The sequence below is a fragment of the Macaca nemestrina genome, chromosome 1 (assembly GCF_043159975.1).
Source record: "Macaca nemestrina isolate mMacNem1 chromosome 1, mMacNem.hap1, whole genome shotgun sequence".
NCBI lineage: Eukaryota > Metazoa > Chordata > Mammalia > Primates > Cercopithecidae > Macaca > Macaca nemestrina.
Genome location: NC_092125.1, coordinates 213,070,846 through 213,092,884, shown reverse-complemented (window position 1 = coordinate 213,092,884; position 22,039 = coordinate 213,070,846). Strand labels below are relative to the sequence as shown.

General features: G+C 38.0%; 1 protein-coding gene across 41 annotated transcripts in view; it reads right to left on the bottom strand.

The window, feature by feature from the left end:
• Window positions 1-22,039, bottom strand: part of LOC105483079 (eukaryotic translation initiation factor 4 gamma 3) — a 369,254-nt gene that overhangs the window by 120,174 nt on the left and 227,041 nt on the right. For 28 of the 41 annotated variants that reach the window (XM_071099204.1, XM_071099202.1, XM_071099211.1 and 25 more), the window contains 2 exons: window positions 18,057-18,165; window positions 9,246-10,085 (listed from right to left, as the gene is read on the bottom strand). In XM_071099204.1, coding sequence (XP_070955305.1) covers window positions 9,246-10,085; window positions 18,057-18,165 — 949 coding nt within the window. Of the gene's footprint in view, window positions 1-9,010; window positions 9,151-9,245; window positions 10,086-18,056; window positions 18,166-22,039 lie in introns of those variants that run through there. The other 13 variants (XM_071099229.1, XM_071099207.1, XM_011743701.2 and 10 more) reach the window with 3 other exon arrangements.

Genomic DNA, 22,039 nt, shown 5'->3' with positions numbered 1-22,039 from the left:
GAGTAGCACTTTAAACTTCCTTCAAGAACTTTTCCTTTGCATTCACAACTTGACTGTCTCAAGGGGCCTAGCTTTCAGTCTATCTCAGCTATTCATATATGTTCCTCACTAAGCTTAATCATTTCTAGCTTTTAATTTCAAGTGGGAGACATATGACTCTTCCTTTCACTTGAACACTTAGAAGTCACTGCCGGGTTATTAATACCCTAATTTCAATATTGTTGTATCTCAGGAAAGAAGAAGGCCCAAGGAGAGGGAGAGAGATGGAAAAACTGCCGGTTGGTGGAGCAGTCAGAACATACATACTTCTCGATCAAGTCTGCCATCTTACATGGTAATTGGTGCCCTAAAACATTTATAATACTAACATCAAAGATCAGTGATCACAGATCACTATAACACATATAATAATGAAAAGTCTGAAATACTGTGAGAATTACCAAAATGTGACAGAGACAGGAAGTGAGCACATGCTGTTGGAAAACGGCATTAACAGGTTTGCTCAACACAGAGTTGCCACAAACCTTCAATTTGTAAAAAAACAGGATCAGTGAAAGCACAATAAAGAGAAGTGCAATAAAATGAGGTATGCCTGTATACTCAGAAGACTCCTACTATATGGCACCTTTGAAATAATCTCCAGGCTTCTAGAACACTGGTGGATTACTGTAGCTGACAATGCAGAGGAATGAGAGGACATGGATACCAGAAGACCTTGTGGTAAAACTTGAGAAGCTTAGAGTTTATCTCGCAGGATATTTCCCCCAATCTTTCACAGCATCCTGAAGGGCTTAAAAAGACGTGAAAGAGGAGTGACAAAGCTAGACCTGTATTTTGAAAAGATGATTTTGGCCACTTGGTGGAGAACAATTTCAAGTGGGGGCAAACCTGGGGCCAAGGAAATGACAAGCATCCACACATAAGGGATAAGCAGGGATAAGGCTGGGGAAGAAGGAAAGAGAGAAGAGGGAACAAATGCCACAAATACATTAGATAAAACCAGGGCACCAGCTGGGAGCCGGTGTATAAAACAGTTCCGATGTATAAAACAGAGCCGGATTATAAAACAGGTCCATCAGCTGGGAGTGGTGGCTCACACCTGTAATCCCAGCACTTTGGGAGGCCGAGGCGGGCAAATCACAAGGTCAGGAGTTTGAGATCAGCCTGAACAACATGGTGAAACCCCATCTGTACTAAAAATACAAAAATTAGCCGGGCATGGTGGTGCGCACCTGTAATTCCAGCTACTCGGGGCTGAGGGAGGAGAATCCTTTGAACCTGGGAGGTGGAAGGTTGCAGTGAGCTGAGATCGCACCACTGCACTCCAGCCTGGGCAACAGAACGAGACTCCATCTTGGGAAAAAACAAAACAAAACCAAAACCAAAACAGGGTACCTTGTGAAATGACTGGATGGGAGAAAAGGGGATTCAAAAGGGAGATTCGTCAATAGTGGCTTCAGGGTTTTAGTTTAATTAAAGCCAGTGCTATAACCTGAGATGAAAGAATAGGCTTAGAAGACTAGGGGACTGGTTTAGTATTGGATACACTGAATTTGAGATACTTTGAGATTTCCAAGTGGAGATATTTGTCAGATAATTGGAAATTTAAGATTGAAGTTTACAGGAGGAGTTGGGACAGAGATAAAAATTTGGAAATCCTACTTTGGCCTCCCAAAATGTGGGGATTACAGGCATGAGCCACTACACCCAGCTGATGGAACTGTTTTATATTTTGACTGTTGTGATTACATGGCTTTCTGTGCTAGTCAAAACTCACAGAAATGAATGCTAGCTAACAAGGGTGAATTTTACTGCATATAAATGACACTCAACCTAACTTAAAAGAGAGAGAGAGAGAGAGAGAGAGAGAGAGAGAGAGAGACCAATAGTGGTAAAATGAGGCAAAAAGACTAGGAAGATAAACTTATGTCTACTGATGACCCTGCTGAGGAAGATTCAACTAGCATATTAGGAGCATAAATCAAACTATATGTTAGTTGAACAGTGAAAAGAATAGTAGAAGAAATGGTAGACTATTCTTAAACAGTTTGGGACAGAAGAAAATGATACCATTTAAGTGGCAGCTAAATGGGTATGTGGGACTCAGAGAGTGTCTCTGGCAAGAAAGATACATCAGCATGTTTACAGACAACAAGAAGGTGGTAGACAGGCAGCGAATATATACGAGACTGTAAGAGACAGCTAAGAGAGCTTGATGAAGGTTTCAATATAGCCAGGTGTGTAAGGGGGCAGAAAGTTAAAAAAAAAGGCATACCCAGTGTCTTCAATGTTCTCAATGAAGAAGGAGACAAGGTCATGTGCGGCAGGTGAATAGCGCTGGGCAGAGTACAGGATTTTCAACAGAAAAATCATAAAAATAATGGTTGGGATGGACAGTGGGAATTTGTAGTTGCACTCACAGCACTTAACAGTGGTGTGATCTTCTCCAGGAGTGCTCTGCCTACTGGAGTTTAATAGACAAAGCAGAAGTTATAGTACTCATTCAAGGGTTTTCATAGGTATGTTTTTCAAAAGGAAAAACAGGAAAATCACAAATTTTGTAGAGGGTAGCTCAAATAATCCTCCTCCTCTTTGCTCAAATCTTACCTCCTACTGAGGCCTATGACTGTGATCATATTACTTAAATACTACAACCTGTTGCCCCTTGGCATTCCTCACCCTGTTTTATTATTTTTAAAGCACTTAAAACTAATACATCACTAGGGCAGGGATCTTTGTATTACTCATTCATAAATCTCAAGTGCATGGAACAATGACTGACACATAGTGGGCCTTCAGTAACTACTGTGGCTGAAACAGGTGGGCTTTCACGTTTCACTTTGAACCTAGGTCACAAGCATAAAGTAAAACTGTCAAATCCTGAGGTAACTTTGTATTGACACACCATCTCTGAAAGATTAATAGAAACATGACGTAAAGGAAGGGGTGGTAATTCTCCTGTGAGCCTGAGAAAGCTGATTTACCATTCTGAGGCTTATTTTTGTCACCAGCAAAACAGAAATAACTATATCCCAGGAATAACTGTTCAAATCACAAGAATAATGCTTGAAATGCCCGGGAAGGCCTTTGGAAACAGAAAAATATACAATAATTTTTATTATGATTGCAACTAAATTACCAAGTATTTTAATACAGTAATAGAAAATGACAAAAATATATTGAAGGAAATGTATTTTGGGCATTTTTATGCACGAGTAGGGAAAATTATCTTTTTTCTTAATAAAGTCTTACTAAACTTATCTTCCTTATTTTGGCATACTTGTGCTTTTATTTTTTAATTCTAAATTTGTAAGGATACATAATAGCCATACATATTTGTGGGGTACATGTGATATTTTGATAAAAGCACATAATGTGTAATGACCAAATCAGGGTTACTGGGGTATCCATCACCTCAAGTGTTTATCATTTCCTTGTGTTAGGAACATGGAAAGTTATCCTTTCAAAGGCAATGAGGCAACTGTGTGCAAGGTAATGATGGATATTAGAGAAAGGGAAAACTTACAGTAAAACTAGGTTTTCCTGAAGAGGTTTTCTTTAGACTGAGGGAGCACACCTCTAGGCTGGCTGAATTACCCTCTCTGGAAGCAGGTCAGTACAATAGTCCTTTGTGGTGGAGGAGGATTAGTTACTAAGTGTAGGGGAAAGGGAGTTACATTTTGAACAAAGTATATCTACTCAGGAAGATGTAGAACTAAGTTAATATCCAACTACTGAGACTTTAGGGCTCATGTTGAAAGACATGAACTACTGTAAAAAACGGGGAGATCTATCCCACATAAAAAGGCAAGGAGGAACTACGTAAGGGACTTGCTAGGAGGCTCGACTAACAGGTGTCTGGGCTCATTCTGCAGTATATAAAAGAATTTAACCAGCATCAGTATTTTCCAAGGAATGCCTAAGAGTTTACTGGGGAGGGCAACAAGAAAATAGGAATGGGATGGCAGAAACATACCTTTTAGGCAGCTTTGTTGGAAATAGTTTACCAACAAGGTGGAGAAAACCTTTATTTATCCCTAAGGATCACTCAGACTCAAGCCTCTGAAAACTGAAGCCAAGGGTCCTTGCTTTAAGGATCACTCTGCTGGTTTTGGTAGATGACAAAGAACCAGAAATGTGTAAAGAGTCCTGTTCCCATGTTTCCAGAACACGTTTCTGTAGAAGCTAAATTATAAGGATGCACAGTAGTATAGTGTTTAGGCCAATGGGACACTCAAACCATTGGCGATCTACTTTTGGCCCCAGCAACTAAATCTTCCAGAGATATTTCAAATATGTTTTAGAATATGTAAGTAGAGCAAAGATTAGAATAAATTTTATTATTTAAAAGATTAGTCATTTTTAGTTTAATCTAGAAAAACTGATAAGACTTTTATATCTCTGGTTTTATGTTTGCTATGTTTATTTCTTTGAAAGTATTCTGAATACTCTCACAGTTGAGAATAAAGCAAGTGTTGTTATTAAAATATTTTCATTGCACTGAAGTATGTTCCCTTTACAGTTCAGTAAGTCTAAACTAAAAGAGAAAGCGGCAACTTGATTGGCTACACAGATCAGTATTTTGTTAATATTACCAAAACATACAGTTGTATCTCCATTTGAGAAATAAACTTACCATCTTATGTCCTATAGAATCTGGAAACCCTCCTACATCCTTAGCTGCGCTTACGAGAATATAAGGTAAACTACAGGTCAGTGGATGATGTCATCCTTACATTCCTAGGGGTACAGGAGGGTGTGCCAGTCTCTATAACCAAGGAATTTGTATCTTTAACACCTATAAGAAAAGAGAGATCTTGGATCCCTGCAAAGTGGGAACTTGGAACTGAGATACTCACATAAAGCTCTGAGACTCCTAAATGGGTGACATGCTCAGTGAAAATATAGCTTAAAAAAGAGAGAGGGAATAAACCACTGAACCAACACAGTGATGATGAGAAAGCATGTTGTTTCAACTGGATGGAGAGAAGATTGCTGTTACCTGAAAATTCGTATCCATGCCATAGGGTATGGCTGTCCTTAGACTTTGGGATAGAACTGTACCTCTAGGACATTAAACCCAGATTTAGTTCCAACAAACATTAAACCTAGATTTAGTTCCAGCAAATGCTTTCCCTGAGACATGTAGCAGATAAAGTAAACACAAATCTGTTTTAGAATAAGTTGCCATCAATCTACATCCAGGAAAATTTATCTGGGTAAGTTCATAAAACAAACTTACAAAATATACATTAAAAATGTACTATGAGCAAGAGCCAAAAAAAAAAAAAAAAAAAACAGAAAAATTAGAAATCTCCCTCTGCCTAAGAAAATTTAAATAATGGTTTTATATCTGATACAGATAAAAATAATAAAATAAAAAAGTCATGATTCTTTTAAAAAGTGGGAAAGTTAATGTTACATACTATACATCATATACATTGCTAAAATTGCAGAAAACGAACTCCTAGATGATTAATGGGGAATGCTTTCCCACAAGTTCAAAACACTCCTTTTTCCCCCCACCAGATATACAGAATAAACAATAAAAATTCCCAAGACTTTAATAAATCATCCAAGTAGTATCTAGTTTTATGCATTTAATTATTGAAGTGACGGAGATATTAAAAGTGTGGCCAATAGCTGAGGCTTTTTAGAGTACACTGAAGATATATACACACCAAATTCTAATTTTACAGAGCTTGTTCTTCAGTCCGAAAACAACTGATGCTTTTTTTTTTTTTTTTTTAGACGGGGTCTTGCTCAGTTGCCTAGGCTGGAGTGAAGTGGTGCAATCTCAGATCACTGCAGCTTCCGTCTCCCAAGTTCAAGCAATTGTCCCACCTCAGCCGCCAGAGTAGCTGGTTATAAGCACACCAGCACACCGGGGTAATTTTTGTATTTTCAGTAGAGATGGGGTTTCACCATTTTGGCCAGGCTGGTCCCGAACTCCTGACCTCAGGTGATCTACCCTCCTTGGCCTCCCAAAGTGCTGGGATTACAAGCGTGAGCCACCACGCCTGGCCTCAACTGATGCATTTTTATTCATTCAGAAATATGATCTAGAATAGTTACAAGAAAATGTTTTGCAGCAGAACTAAAAGATACCATATCCCTTATGTTATGACTTTCCTGCTTTAACCAACTATCTCTATACCAACTGATATAAATGTTATTTATGTATCAGGTTTCCGAAGTCAGCTTTGAGGTGTTTCATCCTCAAGCAGAGACAAGTAAAAACTATTCTCAAAAGTCACCACCAAAAGACTCATATGCAAACCAGACTGTTGTGGTGTTATGATTTATTAACTTCTCAAAGTAAACGGCTGTCATGATTTATTAACTTCTCAAAGTAAACAGCTGTTATGATTTATTAACTTCTCAAAGTAAACAAGGTGTAATAAGTGAATATTAAGTGAATAAGTACAAATAAATTGCAGTTATTAAGCATATGACCACGTCAGGTGGATATACTTAAAGACTGGAGGTAATTTTAATTTTCATTGTTAACTTCTGTGACAAAACCATTAAAAAATATTGAGACAGAAATGAATGGGTCAGAAATGCTTCTGAGGCTTTATAATTTAAAAACTGCTGGCCGGGCGCGGTGGTTCATGCCTGTAGTCCCAGCACTTTGGGAGGCTGAGGCGGGCTGATCACAAGGTCAGTAGTTCAAGACCAGCCTGACCAACATGGTGAAACCCCCATCTCTACTAAAAATACAAAAATTAGCCAGGCATGGTGGTGCACGCCTGTAATCCCAGCTACTCAGGAAGCTGAGGCACAACTGCTTGAACCTGGAAGCTGGAGGCTGCAGTGAGCTGAGATGGCGCCACTGCACTCCAGCCTGGGTGACAGAGCGAGACTCCATCTTAAAAAAAAAAAAAAAAAAAAGGTTAAAAAAAAAAAAAGCTAGAGTTGCAGGGGTTCTTAAAGCTCATTTACTGTTGGATTTCGAAGACTATTAAGACAATTAAGATGTAAAAGGAAATTATAAAACTTGTAGTTCCCTTAAACACATAGGTTAAAAAATCATGAGACTAGAAAAATGCCAAGAAACTTTACCTCCCAACATCACAAACCTCTATGTCACTCCAAGTCATGAAAACAACAGTTCTTTCTTTTCTAAGTGCTCTCTGGATTACCACTGAAGAATCTATACTCTTTGATTAAGGTGCTGGTGATCACAATACTAATATTGAGAGGATCTGCATTTCAAACAAATGTACCATGGTATGAACATTATTTAAACCAAAAGTCTGTTTGCCCATCCATCCCTGGGCACTGTCTTGCAATATCAGGCCATCTAAGTGGCAAACTGATTTTTAAAAAAGCATAAATGTCAGAAATGAGTGAAGTACGATTTTGATGCATGGTCTTTTCACTTTACACTTACTTCAATTCTGAGGTACAGTTTGTATCTTCAACTTATATTTCCTATGATTGTTTTGTTTTTGTTTTTACATTTTAAAAACTTTTTTGTTCATTAGTTTCTCTCATTTTTGTAACTATCATATCACTGCAAATGAAAATGAACAATGAAGTGTCAAACAAATTGCTGTTCTCCAACAAACAGGTGTTCTTTGGAGGGCATTGACCTATAGCCACACCAAAACCAAGATTGTTTTCTTTTTTTTTTTTTTGAGACGGAGTCTCCATCTGTTGCCCAGGCTGGAGTGCAGTGGCACAATCTTGGCTCACTGCAACCTCTGCCTCCCAGATTCAAGCAATTCTCCTGCCTCAGCCTCCCAAGTAGCTGGGAATACAGGCCCACACCGCCACGCCTGGCTTTTTTTTTGTATTTCAGTGGAGACGGGGTTTCACCGTGTTGCCCAGACTGGTCTCGAACTCCTGAGCTCAGGCAATCCACCCACCTTGGCCTCCCAAAGTGCAGGGATTACAGGCGTGATCTGCTACGCCGGGCCCCAAGGTTGTTTTTCTAACTGACAAAACAAGGTCTAAGGTCATCTCTCCACCAAGGAAGAAGGTCCACTGTTTGTGATGGCACTATGAATACTGATGTCAATGGAAGACAGACAGTTGAAGAAACAGGTAATTTACAAAGACTTATGACAAATTTCTCACTGTTCCAATTGCCCTGCATTGTTTTCTTTTCTGCTCTGGCTCATGGTGTTCTACAAGATGTTCTACAATTCCAAGAGGCTAGACACCTCTTACAGACACTGATGAGGAAATTGTCTCAAGAACAAAGCTGGGTAGAAAAGCCACATCTAAAAAGTAGGGATCAGTTTTTGGGTTTGTCAAATTTCCTTATTACACACCTCAAAATAGACAAAATACTGAGGACGATGGTGACCAAAACCTACTCACTGCATGTTAAGAATCAACTGCTGGAGCACTCATTTATCAAAAAGCCCAATTTACATATGCATTACTTAATCTGACAGGCATAGAGAAAGGAAATTATATAGCAAAGGACAATGTTGAAGAAGATAGGCTGTGCTGAATTGTTCAAAGCCAAAACTTCAATATTCCTAAGGGCTAACTGAGAATAGCTGATAAGCCTCAGATAACTTTTGATTAAACTTACAATAACCCAATGGTTAGTTCCTAAGGTCCCAGGTGATGCTACTTTAAAAACAAATAATTTGAACTGGGAAGACTATAATACTCCAAGGATATTACTGACCAGGTAAAACTGTACACAAAAAATAAAACAGTTTCAAAAGGCAAAGTGAGAGAACATTAAGCTTACCTGCAAGTGAATCAACAAGAGCATTATATTTTCAAAAATAGTTATAAACCTTTGATGTTCTGATTGCTATCGTCCTACATCCAAGATTTAAAAAGAGGTCATGCATAGAGGAGTTCCTTTAAGTTTAGGACTGACTGGGTTTTTAAATTCTGGGAAGACAGTTTTAGGGACTATAGATCATCCTGGTTTTGATTGTTTTCTAGCCCCAAAGCAGCAAAGTTAAGCATTGAGAAACTGATTCATATGAATGAAGCAACAACAACAACAATAAAACCCAACATGTTTCATGACATATACCTTGGAGGCATTTTGTATATTTGGAAATTCTCATTTGCATTTTTAGACAATGGAGTAACTCTTTTGCAGGTTGTACTAAAACACAAACACACCACTGAAGAAACCAGACTAGGAATTTCAGCATTCATTCGATGTTTCTGGAAGTCAAGGAAAGTAGCCAATTAAAAAATAACTCAAACACTGCCTATTCTTCATGTTCAGCAAGCATGAGATTAATGGCAGAATGGCTTACCTGGGACAGGGCTCCTTCTTGAATTTAAGTTTTGAGAATCCAAAATCTCTTCTGTTTGCCCATCTTCTTCTACCTCTATTTTGTTTTGAATCTCTTTTGCATCTTCACTAAGGCAAGTTCTTACACTCTCGTCCTCCTCTAGGACTCTCTGGACTGTGATGGCAGCACTCGGAGAACTAACAGTAGTGGCAGCAGCAGGAACAATCACTGGAGTGGGAGGAGGAGAAGTTGGAGGAGTTGGAGGAGTTGGAGGAAAGGAAGGAACTGTGGAAGGGGTGATGGGAGTTGGGATACACTCCAGTTTCATTTCTTCTGGGGGATTTTCGAGAATCTCCAATTCAAGAGTCAATGGCAATACTTCCTGTTTTACTATTTCCACAGTGCTCTCCGTGGCTGGTAATTTTTCACTAACTCCATTTATTTCATTAATTAGGGTAGTACTAGAAATCAGTGGAATATCATTAGGTGCTACACTACATGGTTTCTTGCATATATCACCATCATTTTCATTTGTTGGTAAAGGGTCTGATGTTTCTGTGCAAGATGTGAGGCTGGGTACAGGAACTGTGTCTTCTCTTGAGGATGAGAGTTCACATCTGTCATCTATAGCAGTGGTGAATAGTGGTTGGCTACTGAGAGCAGAAGAGGTGGGGGAAGCAATTGTACTTCGAGCAATAGAAGAAACAGTGGTAGGTGATGGAGGCAGAGGAAGCTCTGCTATGGATACTATTGCAGTAGTTTCAGATGTCTGGCCTTCTTGTTCTTTCTTCTCTCCACTGAGGACTAGCCTAAGGACTGGGGAAGGAGACTTTAACACTGGATCTGGTTTTGGCTTCTCCTCTGGGGAAGAAAAAAATAAGTTTTAAGAATAATTCTTGGATCAGAGACTATATATTGCCTTGGGCCAATTCTTTCAATCTCTTACCCTAAATTACAGGCAGCAGAATAGAGACTAATATATTAGACTTATTCTGGTGTGCCAAAAACATTGTCTCTTTTCTTTCTTTCTTTCTTTTTTTTTTTACTTAAACCTACTACTTATTTGGTAACCAATACATAAAGTCTATTTTGGAGTAAGAGAAGGAATCTATTCACCAAATAATTATATCAAGAACACAACTGAAAAGTTCATCAAAACTGAGGCTAAACCATTCTTGGTTTCGGAGTGAGGCTTTTATTTAAGGTAGGAAAACCTTAATTTCTACCATCTCTTGTTCCCTAAAAAAATTTTTTTCCAGGGATATATTATAGTGGCAGAACAGTACAAGGGCAAACAATTAAAAATTAAATATTATAAAGGGACTGATGTTATTTTTTATTCTATATATTTTCATGTTTGGGGAGGTAATTTTTATTTTAAAAAGCATTACTTGTATAAAAATTCAAGGCAAAGCATCACATTTTACGTAATAAAATTTATTATCAGTGAAATCAAACTATTCTCAGTAACTGATAAAAATCAGTTTATAAATTAATTTACCCTTCAATTCTCAACAGAAGTATATAACCAGAAATAATGTAAGGTATAAAAATGGAAATTGCTGGGCTTGGTGGCACACGCCTGTAATCCCAACTACTCAAAAGGCTGAGGTGGGAGGATCACTTGAGCCCAGGAGATTGAGGTTGCAGTGAGCTACGAATGCATCACTGCACTCCAGCCTGGGTGACCGAACGAGACCCCCTCTCTAGACAAAATAAAAATAACAAAATTTATCTTGTGTCTTGACATGTAAAACAATTAAGGCGAAAACAAAGTTAATACACAAATAAATCCAATGAAAAAGAAAACTATATATAGTATGAAAGTACTAGTATTTCATAGTATGAAATAGTTTGATATACAAAAATGCATCTGTGTATATATAGAGAGAAGGAGACAGAGAGAGAGAAGAAACTGGTCATTATAATGAGGGTACCAGAAAAATACAAGGAACAATAATTAACAATAATTTCCACATTTTTATTAATAAATTCCAGGTAAATTGATATGTGATTCATCCCTGAGTGGAGGAAACCAAAGGAGATTTACACTGGCTTCCAGCCTTGTGCTTCCTTAGCACAATAAATAGGCTCCATGGAAAAACATATACTCATGAGTATGTTTATCAAATGACAATAAAAGTTTCAAGCACTACTAAAAGACAACCTAAAATGAGACTTTACTTTCTCCAACAGAATTTTTTTATGCATCAATGAAAGTGAGTCTTTACAATAAACTGCAATTATGTGAAAGCAAATATGCATTGTTTGTCAGATAAATAGGTAGTAAATACTATCATTAAGATATTATTAATTCATTCACTGTAATGACAGTTATTAGCCTTAAAATATACTTTTATTTATAGGCACAGAAGCTGGTGCTTCTAAAATTGGACTTTTCTTAGTTACTGTAGTGATGAGATAGAATCAATAGGCTCTCATTGCCAAATCCCTCAGACTAAGTTGACAGGGCAACAGACAAAAGTATTTCTGGAAAACATGTGTTTATTTTGTGCGCGCGTGTGTGTGCACACGCTCATGTGTGTGTTCATTCTAGATGGAACACGCCATACATAATACATAAATACAAACATGTATTTATCAAAATATCTTTGATGAAAATAATTTCTAGCTCACTGGAGTAACTGCTAAATAAGTCACCCAGATTACATAATGCTACTGTGAAAGCTTATCAGAATAACACCCTTTATGATCACTGACTGAAACCTAGATGCAGTAAATTTCAAAACAGGGCAGGGTGTGATGGCTCCTGTCTGTAATCTTAGTACTTTAGGAGGCTGAGACGGGAGGATCTCTTGAGCCTAGGAATTTGCAATAAGCCTCGGCAACATAGTGAGACCTTGTGTCTACAAAAAATAAAAAGATTAGCCAGGTGAGGTGGCGCAGACCTGTAGACCCAGCTACTCGGGAGGCCAAGGTGGAAGGATCGTTTGAGCCCAGGAGGATGAGGCTGCAGCAAGCTGTGATCATGCCACTGCACTCCAACCTGGGCAATAGAGCAAGATGTTGTCTCAAAATGAAAAAGGGAAAGGAAAAGTGGGGAGAAGGGGACAGTGGGAGTGGGAGAGAGGGAGAGGGAAAGGGGGAGGGGGAGAGAGAGGGAGGGAGGGAGGGAAAGGGAGGGAGTGGGAGGGAGGGGGAGGGAGGGAGAGAGGGAGAGAGAGAGAAGAGAGAGATTGATTCTCACATTAAATATCTAATAAGAGTATGTCAATTCAATTATTAATGTTGGGAAACAATTTCTGATAGTAAAAAATCAAACAAAAGTAGACCTACAACTGATAAACTTCTATACACTCTTCAGAAAAATCTAGTATTGAAAAAATTAGGCCAGGCACGGTGAGCTCATGCCTGTAAATCCCAGCACTTTGGGAGGCCAAGGGGGAAGATCACTTGAGCCCAGGAGGTCTCAAACTACAAGACCTCATTTCTACAAGCTGGGCATGGTGGTGTGCATTCACGGTCCCAGGTACGCAGGAGGCCAAGGTAAGAGGACCACCTGAGCCCGTGAGGTTGAGGCTGCAGTGAGCTGTCATCGCACCCCTGTACTTCAGTCTGGGTGATACAGTAGAGGGAGACTGTATCTCAAACAAAACAAAACAAAAAAATTATGAGTTCTTCATTCTAAAATAAAAGTCCTTTAACCCACTAATTAAAGCTTTCATACAGAAAGCTGAAAACACAGTAGAGCTAAATTAAAAAAACAAAACAAAACACTTACTTTATCCCTCTAAAGACTTCTACTATAAAGAGTTTGGCCATCTTTAAGAATTTGTAGGAATTCCAACTTTAAGAATTTTTCTAATAATCATGAAAGGGGTAGCAAAGACAGATGTCTAGAATATTTAAGGCAACACTATTTATATTATAATACAAGAAAAAAGGAAATCAATTAAACGTTCAACAATAGAGATTTTATTAAAGAAATGATGGTCTGGGCATATAATGGCATACTATGCAATATTTAAAATAGGTTTTTAAAAGAGTATTTAATGATATGGAAAGTTTTTTGTAATAAAATATATGTTTTGTTCTGTTTCGAGACAGTCTTGCTCTGTCGCCTAGGCTGGAGTGCAGTGGTGTGATCTCAGCTCACTGCAACCTCCAGTCTCAAGCAATCCTCCTACCTCAGCCTCCCAAGTATCTGAGACCACACGTACGAGCCACCATACCTGGCTAATATTTTTATTTTTTGTAGAGACGGGGTCTTGCTATATTACTCAGCTGGTCTTGAACTCTTGAGCTCAAGCAATCCTCCTGCCTCGTCCTCCCAAAGTGCTTAGATTACAGGCATGAGCCACCGCATCTGGCAAGAACGTTTATTTTATTTTTTTTTAAGCAGGGTACAAAACTGTATGTAGAACCCAATTTGGTAACTTAAAAAAATACTTAGTACTAACATATGTGCATAGGGGAAAATCAGTTTATTAATAATGGCTCTGAGTAATCAGACACATACTTTCTCATTTTGCTTATCTGTAGTTTCCATAAGGAGTGTCAAATTTTAAGAAGAATAAAATTGCTCCCTTTCATTCTCATATGGTGGTGGAATCAATGACCAAGACAAGGGTGTCTTTTGGTTGTCACAAGCCTCTCAATGACTGAAATGCTATTGTCATTTAATAGGCAGAGAGAGGAATACTGAGCATCCTGCAATATGAGGTACAGTCTCACTTGACAAAAATAGGTCTAAATGCCAACAGAGTCCCAAATGAACAACACTGCTATGGATAGTTGAATTACAAACAGAATACCATTCACTGAACACACTAGGTGCTTTCAACAGGCACTAAGATTAAGACTAAGGCACCAACTAACTCATTTAATTATCCATATCATATCCTCAATACAATGGATTTAATTTTCTTTCTCATCAGTAAACAGCAATCATTTCAGCTGTGTACTATCAATACCAAGCAAAAATTTTAATTAATTCAACAGTTGTTCTCTCTACAAACCAATGTGAAGTATTCTCTATGTCTTCATCAGGTGTCAAACAAAGGTAAAATGGTAGATTTGTCTGGAACCTTGGCCTTCGTGTAAATATTCTAGCTGTTTCATGTCAAAAACTCTGTAAACCAGAAGCTTAATAATGGCAGCTAACATTTGTTAAGCACTTACTATGTGCCAGGAACTGGGTCAAATACCATACATACATTGTCCCTTTTAATTCTCACAACCACCATTGGGGTAGAAATTATTTGCCTGTTTTACAGATAAGGAAACTGAGGGTTTTAGAGATCAGTCATAGGCCCAAGGTCATGTAAGTAGCAAGTGCCCAAGCCTGAGAATGATTTCAAAGCCCACATTCTTCCAACTTTGTGGAGGAAAGGGGAGGCTTATGGAAACAGAAGTACTTAAGTCAATCAAGCAGGAGGGAGACTTTAGAGTTAACAGGAGATTCTGTAACTGAGTACAAACTCTCAGTAATGACATTTCTATTGAGAAAGAAAAAAACAATCTGACTACAAAATGTAGAGATTCTGGGAGTAATATAACAATCTTTGAAAAAAGTCAGCTTTTATATGCTAATTTCAAAAGGAATCTATATTTAAGAAGGAAATTTTGAAAAACTCCTTGGCTGGCCGAGGTGGCTCCCATCTGTAATCCCAGCACCTTGGGAGGCCATAGCAGACAGGTCACTTGAGCTTAGGTGTTTGAGACCAGCCTACACAACATGGAAAAATCTCGCCTCTACAAATACAAAAACTAGCTGGGCGTGGTGGTTCACGCCTGTAGTTCCAGCTACTCAGGAGGCTGAAGTGAGAGGACTGCTTGAGCCTGGGAGGTGGAGGCTGCAGTGAGCCATGATCATGTCACTGCACTCCATCCTGGGTGACAGAACGAAACCCTGTCTCAAAATAGAAGAAAAAAGAAAAAAAAATCCTCAGTGTAAAGAAAAAAAAAAAAAATTTTTTCTCTGAAAAAATAGTAAGCCCTTTCTAACGTTACATAAATTTAATTAAAAAAAAAAACTCTGAAAACAGTAATATTTTAGATATCGGCAGGCTAATAGATGAAATCAGAAAAGCTACTGTTTGACCAGTCAAGAAAGAAAAAAGAAAGAGAGAGAGAGATGAAAGAAAGAACAAGAGAGTGAGAGAGCAAGTGAAAGAGAAGGAAAGAAAGAAAGAAAAAGAAAGAAAGAAAGAAAGAAAGAAAGAAAGAAAGAAAGAAAGAAAGAAAGAAAGAAAGAAAGAAAGAAAGAAAGAAAGAAAGAAAGAAAGAAAGAGAAAGAAAAGAAAAGAAAAGAAAAGAGAGAAGAAAAGAGAAAAGAAAAAAGAAAAAAGCGAGAGAAGGGAAGGAAGGAAGGAAGGAAGGAGGGAGGGAGGGAGGGAGGGAAGGAAGGAAGGGAGGGAGAAAGAAAAAAAGAGAGAGAGTGAAAGGGAGAGAGAAAGGGAAAGAGAGAGAAACAGAGAAAGAGAGTTAGTTTTCTGGTGAATAGGTGGTACTAAAAGGAAGATAATAGTAATCCCAGAGAGTTACTTATAACCTCTGAAATGCACTTAAAATACTACAAGTTTTTCTTTTCATCAAGGTAACCTGAATACTTTCCAATTAAGCCTATATTATGCACCAGTTTGATATGTTGATGTTGTTATTCAAATTTCCACTAAGCAAAACAAAAACAAAAACCTGAGAGGAAATAAAGTCTGCATTCCTTGTCTGGAAATCTGGGCCTAAATATGACAAAATGCAGGGATCTCATAATCTAAAAATTTTAACATTATTTTTCACAAAATAATGGCAAATGCAATAATACAGTCTTCAGGAAGGACAGAACTATCATCATCAAAGTATGTGATAAACTTTTTAAAAATCCTGGCACAGCTACAGAGAAAGTCTGCACAGAGGATAAATTTTAAGGCCTCTTTGCATGGGAAGTATTCAATATGCTTAGCATAATTCTAACCAGTAAAAGGATTACACATTTGCAAAAGTGCAATCAAGTTTTGAAGGGAAATACTCTGAGAATTATTATCCACTAAGATTAAAAACATTCTGAACTTTGACTCAAAACTACTTTGTCACTGAAGGTAGCGAGGGGACTTCCACATTTGGTCTCTACAACCTGTAATTTTGCAAGGTAAATGGTTTTACTATTTAAAAAATTCGCTTGAAGCATTCAGGAGTTCTCTTTTAACTCAAAATGTTGCTGAAAGAAGTTCTTGACAGTGTAATTTTTTGAAGCATGCCAGATTAGGATCACTGACTATCTTTTGGTTTAAAACTATCTTACATAACAAATACAATATAGTACCTGTCTGTTCAAGAATATCAGGCTTCTCAATACTCAGGGGGAAAATGAAATTTCTATATTAAAAACACATGATAATCTTTGTTTCATGTAAAAATCATTGAAATCATACATTAGAAATACATCTTCCAGAAAGTTTATAAATGTGATTAACCTGCAGTCTACCCAAAAACCTTTAATATTAAATATGTCGATTTTATGGGCCACTCCTAAATATTTTTTGAAGGATAATTTTTAGTATGGGCATGGTGTCTCAGGCCTGTAATCCCAGCACTTTGGGAGGCTGAGGCAGGCGGATCACTTGAGGTCAGGAATTCAAGACCAGCCTGGCCAACATGGTGAAACCCCGTCTCTACTAAAAATACAAAAATTAGCTGCGCATGGTGGTGCATGCTTGTAATTCCAGCTACTCGGGAGGCTGAGGCAGGAGAATAGGTTGAGCCCAGGAGGAGGAGGTTGCAGTGAGTCAAGACTGCACCACTGCACTCCAGCCTGGGCAACAGAGCAAGACTCTGTCTCAAAAAAAAAAAAAAAAAAAAAAGACAATAAGTTTTAGAAAATCTATATACTAACCATAGAGCTATAGAATAAACAAATGGTTTGGAGGAATGAATAATTCAAGAAAATTAGAAGGTAAATGGCTTCCATATATGATATCCAATCATTTTTAGAAATCTGAAACATAAAGCAAGGTCAAAGTTACTTGCTTCCTCGAACTGTGTTTAGAATTATCTCTCAATTTTAGCAAAGGTCAAGTTAAAATCCAACTAGGCAGGAAAGAAAGACTATGATATCCCACTTCCTGGTATGAGATTTCCCTTACATTTTCTATTATACTCCCAAAGGCACAGTATTTATTTCAACAAACATTTGGCACCTTCATGTTCAAGTTCAATAGGAGCAGGGACCTTAGTGTACTATTCCTTAATATAGCATTAATGGCTATAATTTACTAAGCATTTTTCATGTGATAGGCACGTTCCCACAGTAATCCTGTCAGGCATGTAGGTCTTTATTCCATTCTACAAGTGAAGAAACCCAGACACACAAGGTCAGTGGCTCAATAGATCAAATAACTAGTGCATGATGGAGCCGGGAGTTGAACTGGGATCCATCTCCAACTGTGGCTATAGAAGCCCAGTCTTGTAAGAAGAAACGCTTTATCTTTTTTTTTTTTTTAAAATAGCAAGATACCTAGGGACATGCTGAATATATAAGCTAAACTGTATTGTTCTTGTAAAGTAACATATGCTATGATTTCTCCCTCCACCTCTCACCTTGTTTTAAAGGGCGGTTTAAGGCAGCTAACCTTTTACCTATATACAGATACTAACAGTGAGAGATTAAACAAATGTATGAAAAAATTTTACCAATTATCCCTACTTTAGTTTCCTAGAGGCAGAATACTTTAATTTTCTGCCTCAAAGCTTTGTTTAAAGGTGGGTGTCTAAATAATCCTTGGATGCTGTACTCTTACTCCTGAATGCTGAGGGCAATGAAATTAATAAAAAAGAGACTGAAGATAAGAGGGAGGAAAACAGTCATACACAAACCTTGCTTCTGGTCGCTAGCTGCAGTGACAGGGGTGCTGGCAGCAAGATGAGCGCTCTCCACAGTCCCATAAACCACAGGGCTGTGCTCAGGGACCTGGCTGGGCAGCTGCTGGGATTTGAAGTACAAAAAAGGGTGATAATGAGCGTGCGAACATAAAAACTAGCAACATGGAACCCAAGCGAGTAGGGAAGACAGTAGAGCACGGGAGATCACAAAATTAAAAAAGGAAAGCAAGGAAAAAATATATAGTCCAATTTAATAAATTCAAAAGTACATGGGAAGACAGGGAAGATAAAGAAAGAGGCAGCAGAAAAAGGGGAAGGAAAAGAAATGATTACTATTAACCACAGCAAGAGAAGACAGCACAACAATCATTAGTACAATTTATTCCCCAGTATTCCTTCTAAGGACAAGCCGACTTGTCAACCTAACAATAGATGTCACATCTGAGAGGGAATTTAACACTCTCCCAAAGACCAAAATTGATTTGGTCAACTTCATGTATAAATTATCTAGCAAACCAGTACAAACAGAAAATGTAATGAGACTGAAAACCAGTTACAGATTCAAGAAAACAATACTGAAAAATGATTCCTGCTACTGATCCATGTAATCATACAGGTGAAATACTTTGAAAGTATATAATAAAGCAATTTCACCATAAAATGTCTATAGGTTCTGGGTCAAGTATGGTATTTTCAGAATCAGAAGTCTTGAGTAAAATACCGGGTTTTTCAGAGATATGAGGAAACTCTCATTTTCACTCAGGCATTGTATTAGAATGAAAAATGACCATCAAAATCCAAGCAGGGTAGGTTGAGAAAAATCACAGCTATTGCTCAACTTAGAGGAACAGAATTACACAAGAGAGGACATGAACACTCATTCTACATCACATTCCAGGCAGGTATTCATTCAGGATTTGAGGGTTACACAAGCAACAAAACAAAGCAGTGTCTCTCCTCGGAGATCTAAGGTCAATATTTTTGGTATCTATAATATCCTACAATGAATTATATCAGTGCTATCAAAGTAGAGCTCCTATACAATTCTATTTTTCTTTTTCTTCTGAGGAATAGGGATGGGGAGATTAAGATGTAGGTAAGTGTGGGCAAATAGAGACACTTAAAAAGTGAGAGTTCATAAAAAATATTTTCAAGTCGGTGTCACTTAAAATGGGAATATAAAATGAAATGGACACATACAATTTAGGATGATAGATATCATTTAAGTAACAATGCTTTTCAGAATGTACAACATGAAATTTATATTTGAGTATATAAGGATTGTATGGAATAATAGACAGAAATAGTGAAAATGCTATCCTTTCACCTATTCATTAGACCGTGAAAATGTTCATATTCCACAATTACTTCTAAATGAAGACTACTAAAATTATATTTCTATATAAAAAAATGGAGAGTTACTGTTTTCACAGGGACAAATAAAGAAAATAGCACTGCCGTAATTACTCTGGATCCGTAGTTTCAGTGGGAAAAAAAATGCACTACTGAAATTCAATAGAAAGGTTCATAGCTAAAAATAAAAATACCGATTTTTCAGTTCTACAGGTTGAAAACAGATCTGGAACAAAGGAAACACTCCATGTTATTTAGCATTCATTAAGCAGTTATCCACATTTCTCAGGAAAGAAAGATTTGTAAGTTGTATCATTTACCTGAAAGGAAAAAAATATTAACTACTCCAATCGCCTGGGAAATTAATAACCAAATAAAAAGGGGGGGGCAGGTTAAGTGCTAAAAGTAGGTCACAAAATGACATTCACAGAAAAAGTAAGATGTTTAAGACAGTAAAAGGCTACTAGAGTCAATGATTTTTCCATCTAAAATACCTTCAATCATATAAAAGATGGACATTTTAAAATTAACAAAGTCCTAAAAAGAATCTATGTATAAAGAGTCTTAAGAAAGGAATGAGATAATATGTTTAAGTTACAATTTGAAATCCAAGTATCCAGTACACAAGTATATATCCATAAAATGCTCGGAAAGTACTTCTCAGTTTTCACAGCAGTGAAATGTAGAACTAAAGATCCTACAGTCTCCTTCAACTTCATCATTTTATAAGCCTCCAGCAGTACTAATAAAATCATAACATATTAACATGTAATTCAATACTTTTTTTTTTTTTTTTTTTGAGACAGAGTCTTGCTCTGTCACCAGGCAGGAGAGCAGTGACACAACCTCGGCTCACTGAAACCTCCGCCTCCCAGGTTCAAGTGATTTCCTTGCCTCAGCCTCCTGAGTAGCTGGGGCTACAGGTGTGTGCCACCACACCCAACTAGTTTTTTGTATTTTAGTAGAGACGGGACTTCACCATGTTGGCCAGGGTGGTCTTTATCTCCTGACCACATGATCCGCCTGCCTTGGCATCCCAAAGTGCTGGGAATACAAGCATAAGCCACTGTGCCCGGCCAGAATTCAATACTTTAATCTTGTTCAGAATTAGTTTTAATTTAGGATAATCTTCTCAAATTGTATTTTAACCACTAATTTCATCTCTTCTCTCCTAAAGAAGTAATTCAACCAGGGCAGGCACTGTGGCTCATGCCTGTAATCCCAGCACTCTGGGAGGCCAAGGCAGGCAGATCACCTGAGGTCAGGAGTTCGAGACCAGCCTGGCCAACATGATGAAACCCCGTCTCTACCAAAAATACAAAAATTAGCTGGGAGTGGTGGCAGGTGCCTGTAATTCCAGCTACTCGGGAGGCTGAGGCAGGAGAATTGCTTGAACCCGGGAGTTGGAGGTTGCAGTGAGCCAAGATTGCGTTAAGGTGACAAGAGCAAGGCTCCGTCTCCAAAAAAACAAACAAACAAACAAACAAAAAAACCCCGTCTATTACAAAGAAGTTTCTTATCTTCCCAAAGCTCAAATAATCATGAACTATTTTACTAATCAATAAGTCAGAACAATCAGGAAACATACCAAGTACTGTGACATAAAACATCACATCCAATGCTGTGTGCATTTTGATACATATAAAGAAACTAAGCTAGATGGTTAAGAATATATTTAAGGAATTTCAAAGCCACTGTATTTTAGTCACATTCACTATTGGTGGGAATGAAAACTTATAAAATCATTCTGGAAAGGCAACTGCTATCAAAATATAAAACAACTCAATAAAGATGCTAAGGAAGTCAGAGTTAAAAGGTCAGGGTCATTTAGCAACTCTTTGCAACAGCTTATAATTTATGTAAATGGTAAAATCCCCCATCAAATTTTTCAAAATCAAGGTTCTGATTGGTACAAGGAAAAAAATAAAATGTTTCTCTTTTTTTTTTTTTTTTGATTTTGAGATGGAGTCTCGCTCTGTCGCCCAGGCTGGAGTGCAGTGGCCGGATCTCAGCTCACTGCAAGCTCCGCCTCCCAGGTTCATGCCATTCTCCTGCCTCAGCCTCCCGAGTAGCTGGGACTATAGGCACTCGCCACCACGCCCGGCTAGTTTTTTGTATTTTTTAGTAGAGATGGGTTTTCACCGTGTTAGCCAGGATGGTCTCGATCTCCCGACCTTGTGATCCGCCCGTCTCGGCCTCCCAAAGTGCTGGGATTACAGGCTTGAGCCACCGCGCCCGGCCAAAATGTTTCTCTTATAAACTGGAATGAAAAGAGTTTAAGGGATGGTAAGATAGTCGATTCCTGATAGTGTTTGAGAAAAATTCTTTATAAATTCTCCTTTAGAATCTACTCAAAGATTTATATACTAAATGTAAAGTACTGACCTCAAGAGATCATGGTAAGCTTAGGCCCACATACTGGAGGAATTCGTTTTTTAAAAACATAATGTTTACCTAGTAAGTAAACGGGCAACAGAATCTAAAATTGTTCTTAAATATTTCTTTCCACAATTTAAAATTCATTTTTCCTTTTTTTTTTTTTTTGAGACGGAGTCTCGCTCTGCCGCCCAGGCTGGAGTGCAGTGGCCGGATCTCAGCTCACTACAAGTTCCGTCTCCCGGGTT